At 36.8% G+C, this 18,924-nt stretch overlaps 1 protein-coding gene across 9 annotated transcripts in view; it reads right to left on the bottom strand.

Moving 5' to 3' along the window:
* The window catches only part of dnmt3ab (DNA (cytosine-5-)-methyltransferase 3 alpha b), a 66,403-nt gene that overhangs the window by 5,566 nt on the left and 41,913 nt on the right, over positions 1 to 18,924 (bottom strand). For 8 of the 9 annotated variants that reach the window (XM_065288490.2, XM_065288492.2, XM_065288493.2 and 5 more), the window contains 10 exons: positions 18,696 to 18,852; positions 13,717 to 13,866; positions 8,934 to 8,978; positions 8,759 to 8,838; positions 6,705 to 6,817; positions 6,435 to 6,618; positions 5,339 to 5,423; positions 1,643 to 1,788; positions 1,107 to 1,197; positions 770 to 918 (listed from right to left, as the gene is read on the bottom strand). In XM_065288490.2, the coding sequence (XP_065144562.2) occupies positions 770 to 918; positions 1,107 to 1,197; positions 1,643 to 1,788; positions 5,339 to 5,423; positions 6,435 to 6,618; positions 6,705 to 6,817; positions 8,759 to 8,838; positions 8,934 to 8,978; positions 13,717 to 13,866; positions 18,696 to 18,852 (1,200 nt within the window). The remainder of the gene's footprint in view (positions 1 to 769; positions 919 to 1,106; positions 1,198 to 1,642; positions 1,789 to 5,338; positions 5,424 to 6,434; positions 6,619 to 6,704; positions 6,818 to 8,758; positions 8,839 to 8,933; positions 8,979 to 13,716; positions 13,867 to 18,695; positions 18,853 to 18,924) is intronic. The other variant, XM_065288491.2, reaches the window with a different exon arrangement.

The raw sequence follows: 18,924 nt of genomic DNA, 5'->3' as shown, positions 1-18,924 counted from the left end.
GAAATGCAGAAACAGCGTGTGTTACATGAGCTTTAAAGATCTCCTAAGTGTTTATAACCTTTGTATGTTAAATCCCAATGTGGTCTGTGCTCAAAATATAAACGGACAGTTCACCTAAAATTGTCAAATGTTTTGATTATCACAGCATACTTGTAATGCAAGCTTTGTTTTCTTTTTTAGACACTCCAACATCCCAAACATAGCTACAATTAATACAATAATGGGTTTGTAAAATGTAAGATTTATAGTTTGAAAATATTCAAGCATTGAAAATAGTCAGATGTATTGGGGGCACTGAGGGCAAGAAATTCTGAACCCAAAAGTCTGCTTAGGGACCCAGAAAGGCTCAGGCGGCCAGTCCTGTTTGGGTGAACTATTCCTGTAAGCTAAGTCAGTAGATGATGGGTTAATTTTTTCTAGTACAGCAAGCCCCATCTACCACAAGGGAGCAGCAAAAACACACAGGTTGGTATCAAGGTGCAACTCCAAACCTTGGTACATACATAATGGTACATGCAGTCTTCACGAAAAGCTTTGATGTATGGATTATAAATAGCAGTCAACATGAAACATCTTTTACAACCCAAAGCCCTCACAGCCCTCTCAGATTCACTTTCACTATGCAAAAAAGGGCAACATCGACATTTCTAGAAATGTATACAGAAAAAAATGATTTGAAATTGTATGAGGGTTATTAAACGATTGGGCAACCTTTTGTTTTAGATATGTAAAAAGGCTTCATTTAAATTTTATTGGATTTGACACACACCTCTAAAAACCGAGAGATGTCCCTCTTATCGCTGACACCCATGGCCACCACGTTCTCAAAGAGCCAGAAGAACGGCCTGTTGTCTCCCTGTTTAGGTCGAGCTTCATGTAACAGCCGATAAAACTCAAAAAAGAGCCGTCCTGTGCCCTCTAAGAGAGCATTGGGGGACAAAAAACAGACAGTAAAGAAAGCTCAGTGCAACATATTGACATTAAAATTGTGAGCAGTGATAATTTTAGTATCTCTTTAGTATCTGTACATAAGTTTGCAAAATGTACAGTCATGTCATATTGAAATGGCTGCAAAAGCTAAATGACACAGCTATATACAGCCCTACCATAGAGACCTTTTCTTGCAGGATTCACGATGGACAGGTCATTGCACGGGCTTCCGCCTATTACAAGATCAAAGGGACCCCACTCTTGGATCTGTGGAATATATGAAAGAAAATTTTGCTTAAAAAACTGGGTAGTTAAATACATCATTGTTGTTGTTCGATAAAAAAAACATGCAATCCACTAATTTCAATTTCCTAATTTTCAGTCAATGTCTGAACAGCTGAAATCCAATTATTTGTCATCTTTACACATCTGTTTCAATTTGATTTTTGTTTGCGAATGTGACCATGTTCAATTGTTCTTCAAGTTGTGTTCCCACAATTCAGTAAGTAGGTTATTGATTACTAGTAAATACATTTTTTATATAATCCAAGCTTTCACAAGGTTATATGGATATGATGACAGAAAAAACTTTTTTCATATCAAGAGCTTCCACAAGTTTTCGGCAACACATATCCGGCACAATTTTTAACTGCTGGATTATTTTAGAGTCAAGTACATTTGAGCGAGGCAAAGGACATTTGTGGAAACGTACGTGTTTACGAGTGACGTTCCTCACGTCACCCACATACATAATGCGTCCCTGGTGCCGAACAATGCCCACGGTGATGGAGTCCTCACACACTTCTGAGGCTACGTATCGCTCCACCTGGATCCCCAGCTCTTTTAGCACCAGGAGCCCTGAATCACAAAACAAACACCATGGTGATCACAAATTTCAGTTTTTACTAATTATGCACATTCTTTAATCCAGTGGTTTTACAAACTTTTTCATTTCAGGACCACTTAGACAGGTATAATCTATTTTAGGACCCATCAAAATATTTTATAGAAATATGCAGAAAAATACATTTAGAAATACAAAAAGAAATTTGTTCTCTTTAAGAAGAGAGTAGTTTATATTTTATTGGCTATGTTTACATGCACAAATTTTTTGTCAGTATGAATTTTATTAGATTGAAGGTTATGGCAATACAGTTTACATGTACCCCTAACATTGCAATCTGATTAACCCTCGTGTGGTGTTCATATTTTTGTTACTTAGACAATGTTTGTGGGTCTAGTGGACCCATGGCATTATTCGTATCCTAAAACAATCCAGTCATACAAATTTATGTATAACTGTTTACAGATGTTTATTTTAGCCTTATTGCAAGTAATATAGACAGAATTTATGGTTAATATTTGTCATTTACCACTAGTAGAGGACTATTTATAGATTAAAGTGCTATTCGTTTTTGTGATAATATGAAATAAGAGAAGAAAATTCTATTCTCTCCCAGATATTGGGGAAAAACATGTTTATCTTAAGTAAGTATTTATCACTTTTTCATCTCAAACACGTTTTTTATCACTTTGATGTTTAAGTCTTTGAACTTAGTTTGAAATTGTACACATTTGTGTCAGTTTACATAGCACAAGCCCCATCTGGAAAGATGCTGTATCATAACACATCATCCACATTGAACACATAACCTGTTCATGCCAGCCTACACAACACATAAGAAGCAGATTTTTACCATGTAGCTGTGTTGCATATGCATTTCTTGCATTTTATAGACATATACTGTGTCGTCCTGTCCATCTTATGTCCACACACACTGCAGTACAATGTGTTGCTATTGGCTACAACCTAAAATGATAAAAATGCTTGGATATAAAATTTTACTTTCTCTATTTCTACTTCTCTATTTACTTTCTCTCTCTCACGCACTCATACACACACACACACACACACACACGTGCGCGCACACACCATAGGTTTTGTGGTAAACCCATGGTTTTACAAATGGTAATCAATACACCAATTTGCCATGATTACTACACTTTTACTATAATACAAGCATGAATATTTTTTGTAAGGGAGATAATGGGAAAATGTAGAATGGTTCCTGTTAGACAGAAGGTAAAGTGTTTGGGACAGTGGGGCCAGATGAGTGTTCATGCTTGATATATAACATGTTGTATCCTTGCAGCATTATAGCAAGTGCAGAAGGACAAAACTCTGACATGCATCCATCACATATGTACAGACATAAATACAAACACACTCATGCACTCACAGGAGTCCCAGATAGAAGAAAAATAGAGTGAAGTTACATAGCACATTCAATTTTTACACTCTTATTAACCCCGGGTCCAGTGGACCCGAACACCACATATGTAATATAAATGTGTAGGGGGGTACACAGTGTACAGTCATTATAAATTTGTTTATTTTTATGTTCTTTATAGAAAATGAGCCAAGGCCAATGAATCTGAGGTTGAAACAATAATTAATTGCATAATTTTTCTTTTAGTAAACATTAAAAACGGGTCCCACAGACCCGAACACCACACAAGGGTTAAAATGTTTGTTTACATGTACATAACCCGAACCAAACGTCTGCACAAGCGCACGGCCAGGGTTGCCAGATTCGCGTATCAAAACCAGCCCAATGGACATTCAAAACTATCCCAAAAGCATCTCAAAGACTATTCAGAGCCCAAATACCAATAATTAATTAACGAAATCCTTCCATCTTTAAGCCGCAGAAATGCCTAAATCTGAATTCCGCCAAAACGCGAAAGACTTGGCAACGCAGCGCACAGCATCTCCTGACTACTTCACGCTTTATCACTGGATAAATGCACAAAGTTAAAGTTGGAGAAAGTTGTTCTTAAGAAGTTTTCAGATATAGACAAATAAAACATACTTTTTCGAAAGGCATGATGCTAATCTTTTGCTTTATGTTAACAGTCCTTCCATAAGAACGCAGAGTTTTTTTTTATGGTTGCGGGCAAAAATCCTTGATCTTGCGGCATGTTTTCTTAAAAAATGCGATGGAATATGCGTAAACTTTTATGCAATGAAATTGCGTGAACTTGCAAAAATTGCGGGAACTTGCAAAAATTGCAGGAACTTGCAAAAATTGCGGGAACTTTTTGCAGCATTTGCAGCTTTTGAATGATGTTCACGTCACATAATCACGTCACTTCATAACGTTACCATGGCGCTTGTGTGAAGCAAATGCAACATTTTTTTACTTCCTCCTAAGATATATGTGATTTTTGCTACGAAAATGCGGGGGTTTTGAAATCATGCAAGGCCCGCAGCACATATTTTGTGCACGGAAATCTGCAATTTTTGATGCGAAAGTACGGCGTATTTGAAAAAATGCTTGAATGCCTTCCAGAAAATGTTCTTCTTTAAATATATAAACATACAACATAACAAACGAAAGAACAGACCCTCTGCTTTAAAAAAAAAATTATGATATAAATCCGATTAAGAGCGATGATCAAAACATACACTGAGTTTGAACTCTTTGACTTGAGAGGTTGCTTCCGGGTTGTATAAGTTGGGTAAGAGCACCATCTGGTGGATAATAACGGATATATGGATTGCAGGATATATGGATTCATTGACAAGCAAGCATTTTCTCTTACTTGATGAGTTAAATCAGACGCGAATGCTGCGAATTTAGCGTTGCCGCAAAGCAAATTTTGAACTTTGACGGAAAAACGCGCCACGTTAACCAATCAGGAGCTTGCTCTAGTAGTAACGTGATTACAGAAAGCGAGCAGAGTCGCAGAAGCCCCTCCCATGACGTGAATTTCCACGTGAATGTCTCGATGACAAGAATTTCGCACGCGCCTTTCATGCGCAAGTAAACTCAGAATGTTCAAGCTGCAAACTAGACGCAGTAGACGCGAATTTGACGCCTCAAACGCGGCTGGTGTGAACCCACAGTAAAACATCCAAGTAACTTTGCGGAACTCACTTGATCCCACTTTGAGACCTAGTAGTGGGTCCGAACCACAGTTTGAAAACCCCAGCACTAGTCTAGCACTAAAAGTCTGGAAATACGGATTGCCGGAAAAACTCGTCATTGGCAGAGAAGCATTTTGAGTGACTTTGAATTCCACCCCATGTTTTACAATAAAAATCACTTTCTCAATAACTATTATTATATAATAAATTTTACCATGACTATTTGGTTTAGTCTTTTCAATTTTTCTATCCAGTCACAGATACGCATACACTGGATCAAGATTTAAGTGCAAATGGATCAACATTGCAACTGCAACAGTAGTTCAATCTCACAGTGCCATCACACATTAAAGCGTGAGCGGTACAGCGATATCATCCAGCAATGGTTAAGCTAAGTGCACTTTAAAACCCGGGACGGGCGTAACGCGATCAGCTCTGCTGAGACCACAAAAGGGACGACGGACATTCTTCACTAACCTGTTGCGATCCCATCAAAAAGTGACAGGACACGAATGGGTTTTCTTTTCTCTGCCAAAACGGGAGGGTAGAGCCTTGGTGGTTCCTGTAAGAGAAGAACAGGGGTCAGAGAAGAGCCATAGAAAAAGAGAGAGAGGGGAAGTGATAGAGAGACCCTTAAAACACATTGGGTTTGTAATAAAAGAACACCTGTCAGTACATGCCGTCTGTAGGTAACAAAGAAGCCCTTTACCTTAAATAGTCCAGTAACAAGGGATTATTGTTAAGAGTCTGTACGGTAATTGAGGTATTGGGGACCGGTTTCACTACCTATAACTTGGGCTGCCTATCTGTGGTCTTTAATAATGTTAACAATAACAGTTGCTGACCTGTACTGTAATCTGTATGGTAAGATAAAACCGAATGTTAAGATTTGTATTCTGAATCACAATGTGGCGTGACTATAACACTATTTGGCTGCTTTTTCACATGGGCCGTTTGCCAAGATGATCTTAAAGTACATGGTCTGGAAATGTAAGGGTTTAGGAGATGTAGCATTACATAATATAACTGAAGCCATTACCTTTGTTAACCTTCGTATCATAGATATATTTGCTCTCGTATCTTAAAGCAATATTATCAGCCTTTAAAGGAAAACACCACCGTTTTTTAATATTTTACTATGTTCTTACCTCAACTTAGACTAATACATATCTATCTTTTTCAATATGTGCACTTTTAATCTTTGTACAGCGCCTCGTGAATGTGTTAGCATTCCGCCTAGCCCCATTCATTCTTATGGCTACAAACAGGGATGAATTTAGAAGCCACCAAACACTTCCATCTTTTCCCTATTTAAAGACTGTTACATGAGTAGTTACACAAGTATGGTGGCACAAAATAAAACTTTTGTTTGGAGCCATAGGAATGAATGGGGCTAGGCTAAATGCTAAAACATTCAAGAAGCGCTTTACAAAGATTAAAAGTGCATGCATTAAAAAAAGATAGGTATGTATTAATTCATCTAAGTTGAGGTAAAACATAGTAACATATTGAAAAACAGTGGTGTTTTCCTTTAAAAATGAGATTTTTCAATGAACATCACAAAGTCACTTACAAAGTCCTGATCGTGATTGTTGGCAAAGAAGCGCTGCAGTCTGCTAGGCCAGTCGGACCGACGCTCCAGCAGGCCATACTGACCCTTTGGCCCGCACATGTAGCAGTTCCACGGGTCCTCTTTTATAGCTGCCTGTGCCGCGCCGGGCCCCACCCACAGATCCACACATTCCACGCAGAAACACCTGTAAAAAAGCACAAAAAATATTACCTTAAAATATAATAGCGATAAAGGTAACCCTGATGCAGTAAGCTTCGATGGCTGTCTTACCTGCAACAGTTATTGTTTCCACACATGAGCACTTCTCTGCCTCCACAACAGATGGTACAATAGGACTGGTAGCCGTCGTCATCATATTGATATGCACATTCCAGAAAGCAGTTCTACGAAAAAGCACAAAATATTAGCTAGCAAGTCTCAAATATGAGTATTGGTCACATTATATATAACATATTATTTGTTATTTTTTTGTATTAATTTCAGTGGAGGCCGGTGACTTCTTTTTCGAGGGCACACGATGCGAAGCTCGTCACAACATGTATTTAGGCTCGTCATTTAAAATATGTGTTCATCGCGCCATGTGAACCTATGTGCGTCACGCATCATGTCAAAATGTTGCAGACACTTCGAAGGGGTTTATGATAAAAGAGACGCTCATGTTTGCCAGATACTCACTTAATCTCATGTGTAATCAGAGTTTAATGTTCAGTGAGTATCTTGCAAGTATTTTGTGAACGTGAGCATCTCTTTTATCATAAACCCTTTCGACGCATGTGCAGAAGGCACGTATTTTCAGGAAGATGAGGAAGACAAAAGGCAATGGGTCTCATTCACTAAGCATGTGTACGCACAAATTTGTTCGTAAAATGTGCGTACAGACATTTTAACTTACAAATCATGATTAAACAAAAACTTTCTGACTAAAATTTATTTTAAATGTATGCAGAAACGTAAAAACAAGGTGCGCAATAATCATGAATAATCAAGGAAAAAATGTATAAAATATATATAACACCGATTTTATATATATATATATATATATATATATATAATAGGGTTCATTTTCCTTGTTCGTGATTATTGCACACGTGTTGTCTAAGTTGTTCTTACGTTTTTGCATACATTTAAAATACATTTCAGTATGAGAGTTTTTGTTGAATCATGATTTGTAAGTTAAAACGTCCGTACGCACATTTAGCTTTGTAGAGGAGCAGAATTACCAGCAATAAATTATTAATGATAATTAATTTTATTAACATTTTTGATGGGTTTAAACATTGAAATGCCAATCAGGGAGAAAAGCGTTGGTAACCAAATAACAATGTCCCTATTGACTTCCATTGTAAGGACACATAACCTCAAAATATCTTCTTAAAGGGACACTCCACTTTTTTTGAAAATATGCTTATTTTCCAGCTCCCCTAAAGTTAAACATTTGATTCTTGCCGTTTTGGAATTCATTTAGCCGATCTCTGGGACTGCCGGTACCATTTTTAGCATAGCTTAGCATAATCCATTGAATCTGATTAGACCATTAGCATTGCGCTAAAAATAACCAAAGAGTTTTGATATTTTTCCTATTTTAAACTTGACTCTTCTTCAGATACATTGAGTACTAAGACCGACAAAAAACTAAAAACTGTGATTTTCTAAGCCGATATGGCTAGGAACTATACTCTCATTCTGGCGTAATAATCAAGGACTTTGGGAAAAAATTGACTATTTTCGGACACTACGTAATATCATTGTGCCTCCTGCAGCTATGCTACGGATTCCAAAACTGTAAAAATCAAATGTTTAACTCTAGGGGAGCTGGAAAATAAGCATATTTTCAAAAAAGTGGTGTCCCGTTAAAGGCCAATTTACAACGATCCAATGAACACCAAGTCGGTTGGAACTTTAGAATGTTGGGGTTTATTGGTGTTGGTTGTTGGACCAGTCTAATAGACGTCTAAACATAGCCTAATAATAGACGATGCGTATAAGTTTAAAATGTGTAAAAGAAATGTAAGCAAACACCTTGAACACCTGTTGACTTTGCTTACATGATGGAATATAGTACTTCTCCAAGTTATTTTGGTAAAAACGGCATAAAACCAAATTCAAGGTTATTAAGGGTGAAATGGGTTACTCATAGCCGGACTATATTGGGTCTATATTTATCCTCGGTTTTTGCTTGCTGTGATATATATTATATGTGAAGTGGATCTTCAAATATCACACTGGCGTCTGCCAATAACATAAATGGAAATGATACAAACATTACAAGCATGCAAACAAAACAGCCCTAAGGAAGTAGGAAACAGGAATTTCCTGGCTTTTACCTTACAGCTTTGGCACATTCCTCCTATAAAGAGCGGGTGCTCCAGGGAAACATTAAGGCTGCCACAGGAGATGCAGATGTCTAACAGTGTTCAGAGACAGAGAGAGAAATACAGAGAGATTACCTGAGGCTCCACCATTGACAGCTATATCACAATGTATACGTGTATCACATACCTTCAATGTTTCTACATTTTTGACGAACTTCGTATACAAGTCTCTCTAAAAACAAAAGAATAAAGAAAACGTGGTTTAAAACTACTAGCATTTCAGGCATTTGAAGAGCATTAAATTCTCTTCAAATGGTTTGTGGAACTTCAGCTGGCCTAACTTATGATATAACTCAATGTCAACAAGATGTAATTTATTAGAAACACAGCTGTACTCACTCACTGAAAAAATGTTGCAAACTGTAGTGCTATAACTAGAGCAATGTACTTGTGATGATTTGTATTGGCAGTATAACATTTAGCAACATCACAGATATTGCAGCAACTATGTGATAAAACTGTCTGAAAGAAAAATTTATTATGACATTCGCTGTCAATGAACGTCATTATCGATTACCTCACCATCTTCGTTTTTCACTTTTTAAAATGGCATTAATTTAGTTCAGTTAAACAGCGGTTATAAAGTGAGAAGCGTCTCTCCAAACCAGGTTTCTCCAAACACAGAGTCTGTGAGTTGCCCACCACAGCACATTCTTAATTTATTTATTAATATTTTTATATCAGTTTGGCTTCTTTTATGTATGTTGACATTTTAAACAATAATAAAACATATCACCTAAGTCATATAAGATAAAATTAACAATTAAAAGAAAAATGTTTTGAGTAGACTATATCAAAAAAGTAGCCCTCCAGACTGTTTTATCTATTGTGGTAGCCCTTGCTCACAGAAAGTTTGAAGACCCCTGGTCTGTGAACTGCACAGTTAAAAAGTCAGGCGCAGCTGCTTAAAGGTATAGGTCACCCAAAAATGATCAAAAATGTTCTGTTAAACACAAAGAAAAATATTTGTAATCAAGCCGTAAACAGGAGCACCATTGAATTCCATTGTAAGAAAAAAATATACTATGGAAGTAAATAGTGTTCATAGACCGTTTGGTTACAAATTAAATGTTTGGTTCCACAAAGCGATAAACGCCATTTTGAAAAATGTGTATCTTGTCTTGTATCTGGTCAGTATTAAAAAGTAAATTCTTTATTTAACGCAAAATCCGATATTCGCTGTGTTATTCTGTCATCTTTTTTCCCTGTACAGCGTGTTGTGAATGTGTTAGCATTTAGCCTAGCCCCCCTAGCCAAAAATTTATTTTATTTTGTGGCACCATACTTACGTATATAACTCCTCATGTAACAGTCTTTAAATAGGGAAAACACGGAAGTGTTTGGTGGCTTCCCTGTTTGGTACCATAGGAATGAATGGGGCTAGGCTAAATGCTAACACATTCACGACGCGCTGTACAGTGCACGCATTGAAAAAAGATAGATATGTAATAATTCGTCTAAGTTGAGGTAATAACATAGTTAATATGGCAAAAGGGTAGACTATTCCTTTAATATGACAAAGTAAGTGTTTTGATTAATGCCATTAATGTTTATTTTTTATCAGTGTTTAACACTAGTCAACTAAATGAATATAACATGGGAAAGATGAATGCACATTTATATATTGATTCAATAGATTTGGATTGGATTGAAAAAAAATTGGATTTATTGCATTTTGTTGAAAAATCTTTGAAAATCTAATTATGGATTTGAATTTTTTTATGTTTGTATAACCTACAGATGCTATGTAAAAGTTTATAACAAAAAATAGCGGTTTTTATCTTGTCATTTTCTTGGTATAGAAAACACGCTTTACCGAAATTAGTCAAAATGAATTTATATTTACTCTTCATATTTAAATATGTGCATATTTAAAAGACTCCACACTTGTATAGCTTATCTATATATATACAGGTTCAAAGACTATATATTTTAACAAGATGCTGCACTTGTATTACTCTGAATAGGGAAAAGTGCATAATGCTTTACCACATCAGTACTGATACAAAGCCGCAATCACTTCTCCCATTGCAGGACGCAATTGCAGTATGAGAGCGATAAAACAAATGTTTTTGAAGGAAGCAAAAATGTAATAATAAAGCCTGTTCTGGAAGAAGAAAAATATAAGACCGTCATCCATACTAAACTATTTCAAGTGCAAGGAAACTCTTGGTAAACCCACAAAAGAGATGACTGTGGTTCTTGTTTCCCTCCGTTTGATTGGTTAATAAAGCTCCCTGCTGATTTAACAGCTCCTTTCATTATAACTACTGTTCCTCACCGTAAGCTCTAAAATATAGGAACTAATTATAATCTTTATACATTACTACAAAAAACCACAAACAAAATATTAACACTAAACCACACTAATTTTGCTAGCATAGTTGGTTGTTTTTGGACACATTAGGTCCTGTGGACATTTCACTTTCTTAAAACACATTTTTTTTAATTTTTCCTAATGCACTTATCTGTGAGGCTGTTTACATCTGGTATTAAGAAAAGTTTTGGTCGATCGGATCAAAGTAGACAGCGCTAAATACAGATTTAATCGGAGTGTGAAATGTTTTCAGCAAAATGCTTTCGACTGGATTGCTTTTGTGGTGTAGATGCACATCTGGTCGAATGTGTTCAAGCAGCCACAAAAGACAGCAGACTCTCTGCCTATTGACCTAATGTAATGTAACGAGCACTATGTTTTTACACCGGACCTGTGTTTTTGCATTGCACCATTAAACTTAGTTTAAACGTAACAATAAGTTGTAACTAAATATTTATGGAAGCCTCTGTCCATGAAAAGCGGTTGGAATAAGATGTCAGCCAAAATAGATCACATCGATAAGCTCGTAATTGATGATGAAGATCCGCAAGAACTGTTTTGTTTTCTTTGTATCCATCAATTAAAATAAGAATTTCTTCATGACTGTGTAAGAACTTACGAACGACTGGTGCCGCCCCACCCTGACTTCTAGCGCGAACCCATGGTGTTCAATGTAATCTTTACCGTGGGTTCACACTAGGGCTGGGCAAAAAAAAAGATTTTTCGATTAATCGTTTCTTTGAACGTGGTCCATTCAGAATCGATTCTCAAAGAGCAGAATCGATTTTTTTTTTCATGTTTTTTCTTCAAACATTGAACGTGAGATTAACGTTATTCTAATTACTAGTCTTCTTCACTAGATGTCACGCCTTGCGCAATGTTACAAGGAGCGAGAGGCGAGCCTGTCATTCTTTCATTCAGTGCTTAAAATGGCAGTTTTAGGCGCTTCATCAACGTTGATATGGAAGCATTTTAGATTTCGCAAGCAAGACAACAACGATAGTGTTGTGGCTTTTAATTTCTTTTTATTAATTACCCACTTGTAAACTTATGTTCACTGTTATTTTTTTATCAATATAGTATTTGTATTAAATCTATGTTCATTGAGTTGAATCGAGTATATAAACCAAACCGAGAACCGGAATCGAAAACTTAATCGGGAATCGAAATCAAATCGATAGCTTTTGAATCGAAATTGAATCGATCTGGAACATCTGAACCGATACCCAGCCCTAGTTCACACCAGCCGCGTTTGAGGCATCAAATTCCCATCTACCACGTCTAGTTTGCCGCTTGAACATTTCGAGTTTAATTGCTTAATTAGCGCGTGAAAGCTGCACGTGAAATTCTAGTCTTCGGGGCATTCAAGGGGAAATTCACGTCATGGGAGGGCCTTCCATAGACTTCTGTGACTCCACTCACTTCCTGTAATCACGTCAGTACAAGAGCAAGCTCCTGATTGGTTAATGCGGCACATTTTTCCACCAAAGATAAAATTTTTCAGCTCGTGCATTTCCCGCGGCAATGCTCAATTAGTGCCATTCGCGCGAACTAGACGCACGAATGAGGCAGAATTGTGTCTACCACAGCGCATAAACGCCTCATTCACGCTGCGAGATTTCCATACGCGCGTCAACGCGTCTTTAAATGGACTTAACATTTAAATCACTCATGCTATGCGCTTCAAACGCGGCTGGTCTGAACGCATCATTAGGCTTTTATTGATAAAAATGAAGTGGCTGCTCTCTGCCTCTTTAATTTTTTATTCATTTTGCGAGCGTGTAAGAGTTGCGCAAGCTTATTTCATCGATTGCTCTAAAATATTGAAGAAGGTTTCCCTTAGCCTTCCTGAAAAAGGCTAGAAATGCCTAAAAAGGACACAAATTGTACCTACTGTGTTGATTGTATCTTAAAACGCTTTACATCATTCAAATCACAAGAATTTTAGCTTTCCAAAGATATGTGACATGTTCAATTTAAACCATTCATTTCTCCCGCTCGTGTTTAAACGAAAGCAGAGGGACTCGCCCACAGACCACCCCTCAAAATAATTAGGAAAGAAGTGGTCGAAAGTGGACAAAAGAGACGGATTAAAATACCAGGTATAAACTTATCTTAATTCCAGGTATAAACAGCCCTTGTATTGTCCCCTAAAAATGTCAGACAGTGTGCATCACAAAAGAATTGGGATATTTTATGAAGAATGAACATTTCCCCTACATTCTAATTTTTCTACCAAAAATTGAATTGTGTATTGTGTTTGATAGAATTATAACTAGGACATTTAAGTCTCTGTATTTAAAGAAACACATCTGAAATGTTTTTTTAAACTCAAGAAACTTTAGACTGTGTAGGTTAAGGTTTGATTTTACAATTATAAAATGTAGACGTTTTAACAAGAGCCAGAATTTATGAGCAATGTCACTTTAACCCTGCAGGATTAGAAGCAGCCCCTGTGATAGGTGCAGACACACCCTCTTGTGTTTACCCTGTGGACGAAAGCGATAATCCAGATTTAGCACGAGTGGGTGTGCGTTTACAACTGAGAACTCTTTAAACTCTCTGACCCCGTTCAGTGAGAGTATCAGCTCACCTCGAGTCCTCTCGTCAATGATGTCTTTGACCTTGGGTTTCTCGGTGGCTGTGCTTTTGCGGGGCTTTTTTGCTGGTGGGGGCGTGTAGGCTGCTGCCTCTGGTTCCACCCACATCTCTGGGTACACTTCTTTATATGGGTTCCGTTCCTCTGAAAAAGAAATTGTTTACACATTCGTTAAAGATCACGTTCTTTCTGATCCCATTTTTTAAACCCTAGTTAGTGTGTAATGTTGCTATAATAGCATAAATACTACCTGTAAAATGATAAAGCTCAAAGTTCACTGCCAGGCGATATATTTTCTTTAACAGAATTCCCCTTTCAAAGCCTACAGAGAATGGCCCGTTTGGACTACAGCCCTCTACTTCCTGCTTTAATGACGTCAGTAGATCCCGCCCACAGGAATACATCAGTCGCCAGCTAAGCTAACAGCAAGCTAAGCTGCTATCGAATCACAAAACACTAAACAAACTACACAATCAGAACTCGATCCGTATCAGTGTAAGATACGGATCAGTGTAGGACAGTGTAAACAGCGCTATACAGATAAGTAAATTGTGTGAAAAATAACGCCTTTTTCTACAAGTGAAACATGAACACATGTTATATTGCGAACTGTAAACACAATCAAAGCTTCAAAAAAACAAAAAGAACGGGAGCTTTAATGGCCCCACGCAGGGTCCGAAATTAACTTTTTGGCTCACCTGCCACGGGGACTGGTAGATGAAAAAATCCACCAGCCAAGCATATTTTTTACCGGGCAGAATAATAAACAGCCTTTTTTGTCACATGTACATTAATTTCATTTGCTGTATTCATGGCAGGGCTCGCAAAAATTTCAAAATCCCCGGTAGCCTTTCGGGCAGGCACTCTAGCCCGAAATGAATGCAAGTAGCCCGAATAAAAAATACATTACTTTTAATGTAGAATATTAAGACAAAACATCTATCAAAACACAAATAACACATATCAATTTTCAGTACATATCAATCATCAGTACAAATTTTTCTTCTAACCGAAGTGAAATATCTATACATCAGATACATCTGAATCTGAAATATTAACTGAAGTCACAGATAAGAAAATGCCACTTGACTTTGTGGGCATAGCACATGCTTATTCAATTAGTTTTACCACAGGCAAAATTTTGCCAATACAAAGCCAAGTCCTCTAACCACAATGTTTAATCTGCTATTCTTGTTGTTGTTTTGATGCTGTTGTTTTTTTAACAAACAAAAAACTGGATTTCCATGTAAACCAACTGTTCCTGCTCATCCCCCACACCAGATATACTCACTATTTAAAAGTGGTTCAGTGGTTCACAAAACTCACAGTTTGGATCATCCAGTTACAGATTGGATCATTTTTTCGATCAGAAAAACGGGGGCTACTGTCGCTTTAAGAGCGATTCTGCACAAGTCACTCTTTTCACTGCTCGTACAATCTATACTTTAAAGCTTGCTGCGAGAGATTTAATTTTCTTACGTGAGGATAGTAATGACTGACAGGACGAAGTTGGAGGATTTGCCCAACAAATCCATGACAAATCAGTACGGATTGCTTCCTGTACTGCGGCTTTTCGGCTTTTTTAAAGTGAAAGTAAAACTCGAGCGCGAGCTCAAGCGTACTTTAAATACCCAATGCCTGAATTTCATACACCATTATTACCCATCCAAATCTGTGAAAGAATGCATAAGCATTTAAATATATTTTTTCCTCCCTATAAGTCAAGATAGCCCGACGGGCAGGGAGGGGATGCCTTTTGATAGCTTATATGCAGCAGATAGCTGCAGACCGCAAGTTACCTGCAGTACTAGCTACAGACCGTCTCTAGTGCGAGACTTGGAACGTAGAGACGTTCTGTGGCTAGCTCACCTCGTTCCCAGATTAGTTACTGGCAAACACATTATATTGCATTAATATTTTGGTATGGAAATCACCCGCCAGTGTGGCGGGTAGCCTTTTGAATTTAGTTGCCAAACGGAAAATCTACCCGCATTTGGCGCTTGGCGGGTGTTAATTTCGGACCCTGGCCCCACGGTTCGGCACGCATGCGATAAATGGGGAAAGTTTACATTTGCGCAAGCTTCAAAGTCTAACACTCAGGCAATTTTAAACATTTTAACTGCCTGTTTTATGAAGGTATGTTTGGTGCAAAACAACTGCACACCTGTGACAGTGGAATTTGTATTTGTAGAGATTATCCACACATGTGTATCAGTAAATTTGAAGTCACAGATGAAGAGTTGCAAACCTGTAGATTTTTTTTCTTTCCCTCAAATACAACACAACAGTTACACATTCACAAATCCTTCAGTGCAGCTGCACAAATCCCATTTTTACAAATCATAGATTAAGAAACTCACAAGCTCACGTCTTTTGCTACAATTGCTGCAGTAAATATGGTGCAAAACCTACTTGAACACCTGCATCAAAGTATGTGAAGTCACACACAAATTTTGTACATTCGCAAATCAGTTTGTGCATCTGTGCGATGAGAGTTGCATGTGTGTATTTTTGAAATATTTTCTAGCACAAACACAAGTACATAAATACAACTGCTTGAATCTGCTGCTACAAGTTTCAAACACTCTTTTTTGTGTGCTCTCTGTTTTGCACCAAATATCTCGAGATAAGTGGTGCGAAAGTGATTTGTATACCTGTAGGCTATGTTCAGCACTTCCCACCAGGTGGCGCCTGACACTCACTGAAGCAGAGTTTATTAATTACCAGCAATGTTTCAGCAAGGTAAATCGCCTTTATCAAGGTATTATTTTCACCAAGTGGAGAACAATATATATGGGAGTGCTAATTATACACAGATGAAGGTAATTACATACAATATTCCAATGATTCATTAGTAAACAAAATATAAGTTCCATAAATCTCAAACCATCAATATAAGTAGATTAAAAAATACAAGCAGCAAATACACACATAGGCCTACATATACCTAATAGGCTTTAATATACCTAAAAGGCCTCCTGTCTAAGTAAAAATTGGTCCAACTCACCTCACTTTCTAGATGAAAATACCTTCTCAATTGCTATATACAATAATGAAGTTATAGGATGATTAAGTTCAACAAAATGCAGTTGTAGCACTTATGTCACTGCAATCGTAATAACTATGCTACTGGACCAGTTCTAGGTTCGTTGAGTGGTGTATGTTATATTAGAAAAGACACATGAGACATGAAAACTTATATAAATTAATTAGCAGTTTACTGAACAGGAATAAAAATGGAATAGGTAAGTTAGTAAGATAAATAGAATAATTAGATAAATATATCAATATAGATGATTCAATAAATATATCAATAAATTTTTACCGTACAAAATTTAGATCAATAAATAATCAATAAATATTTACAGTAAAAGATGTGTCAATAAATAATCAATGTAGATCAATAAATAATCAATAAATGTTTATAGTAAAAGATGTGTCAATAAATAATCAATAAATATTTACAGTACGATATGTATAATAAATAATTTTAAATCCTTTATATTTAATCTTTTCTTATTTAAATAAGTTTAAATGGATTTAACTGGTTTAAGTATGGGTTTATTCTGGTTAGTTTTGTTCTTAGACCGGTATATTAAATTTTAATCAGCTCTTTTAGAACAGTTGCTTTAACTATTTTTAAACTATTCTTTTGAGTTAACTCTTCTTTCTTTAAGGGAACAGGTAAGTATTTTAGCGTGCTTATGTTAGTGTGATTGTTTCACTTCACAGGGTCTAACTTTTTTTGCAGGTAATTGTAAGGATTTTAAATGTTTCTTTTGTTTGTGCAATTGCTATTAGAAAAATACATATGGACCTTGGTATTTATAAAATCCTCTGTACGGCCCTGCTCATGACAATAAGAATCCACTGTCAATAGTGTATGACGAGCTGTAGGTTTTTTAATCGGATCCCTATGTAAAAAAATTACAAGCTACCCACAAGTCTAAAAAGCTGATTTGATTTGGGTTAGCATCCAGGGTAAATGTTAAGAAATCAGAACAACTGTTTAGATAATAATAAAAACAATTTAGTTGTTCAGTTACCCGATTCAAAAAGACAGAAATAATCATCCAAATTAGTATATTAGAAGAAAAATCATGTATCTTAGTTAAATGTAGGCCTATGTGTGTATTTGCTGCTTGTATTTTTTAATCTACTTATATTGATGGTTTGAGATTTATGGAACTTATATTTTGTTTACTAATGAATCATTGGAATATTGTATGTAATTACCTTCATCTGTGTATAATTAGCACTCCCATTTGTATTGTTCTCCACTTGGTGAAAATAATACCTTGATAAAGGCGATTTACCTTGCTGAAACATTGCTGGTAATTAATAAACTCTGCTTCAGTGAGTGTCAGGCGCCACCTGGTGGGCAGTGCTGAACATAGCCTACAGGTATACAAATCACTTTCGCACCATTTATCTCGAGATATTTGGTGCAAAACAGAGAGCACACGAAAAAGAGTGTTTGAAACTCGTAGCAGCAGATTCAAGCAGTTGTATTTATGTACTTGTGTTTGTGCTAGAAAATATTTCAAAAATAAAAAAATATTTGTGAAAATTTTTTTTACACACATGCAACTCTCATCGCACAGATGCACAAACTGATTTTGCGAATGTACAAAATTTGTGTGTGACTTCACATACTTTGATGCAGGTGTTCAAGTAGGTTTTGCACCATATTTACTGCAGCAATTGTAGCAAAAAACGTGAGCTTGTGAGTTTCTTAATCTGTGATTTGTAAAATGGGATTTGTGCAGCTGCACTGGAGGATTTGTGAATGTGTAACTGTTGTGTTGTATTTGAGGGAAAGAAAAAAAATCTAAAAGTTTGCAACTCTTCATCTGTGACTTCAAATTTACTGATACACATGTGTGGATAATCTCTACAAATACAAATTCCACTGTCACAGGTGTGCAGTTGTTTTGCACCAAATATACCTTCATACTGTTTGTGTGTCTTACCTTCAGGTGGCTCGAGGCCTTTAGGTCCTGTGGGTTGAAATCCTGTCATGGCCCATTCAATCATCTGTTTGTTTTGCATGTCTACTGACTTTGAACTGTCAGTGTCGTCACTCTCTGGACATCCGAGAATGGTTTTGCCCGCTCTAGTGCTGGCTACCTGTTTGGAACGGCATCAAAGGTTTTGCTTTAGACAGATTTGGACTAAATTGGAACTTAACCTTGTTAAAAC

Source organism: Paramisgurnus dabryanus, chromosome 17 (assembly GCF_030506205.2).
Source record: "Paramisgurnus dabryanus chromosome 17, PD_genome_1.1, whole genome shotgun sequence".
NCBI classification, from domain to species: Eukaryota; Metazoa; Chordata; class Actinopteri; order Cypriniformes; family Cobitidae; genus Paramisgurnus; species Paramisgurnus dabryanus.
Note: the sequence above shows the minus strand (reverse complement) of the source record. Positions and strands in the feature narration are given on the sequence as shown.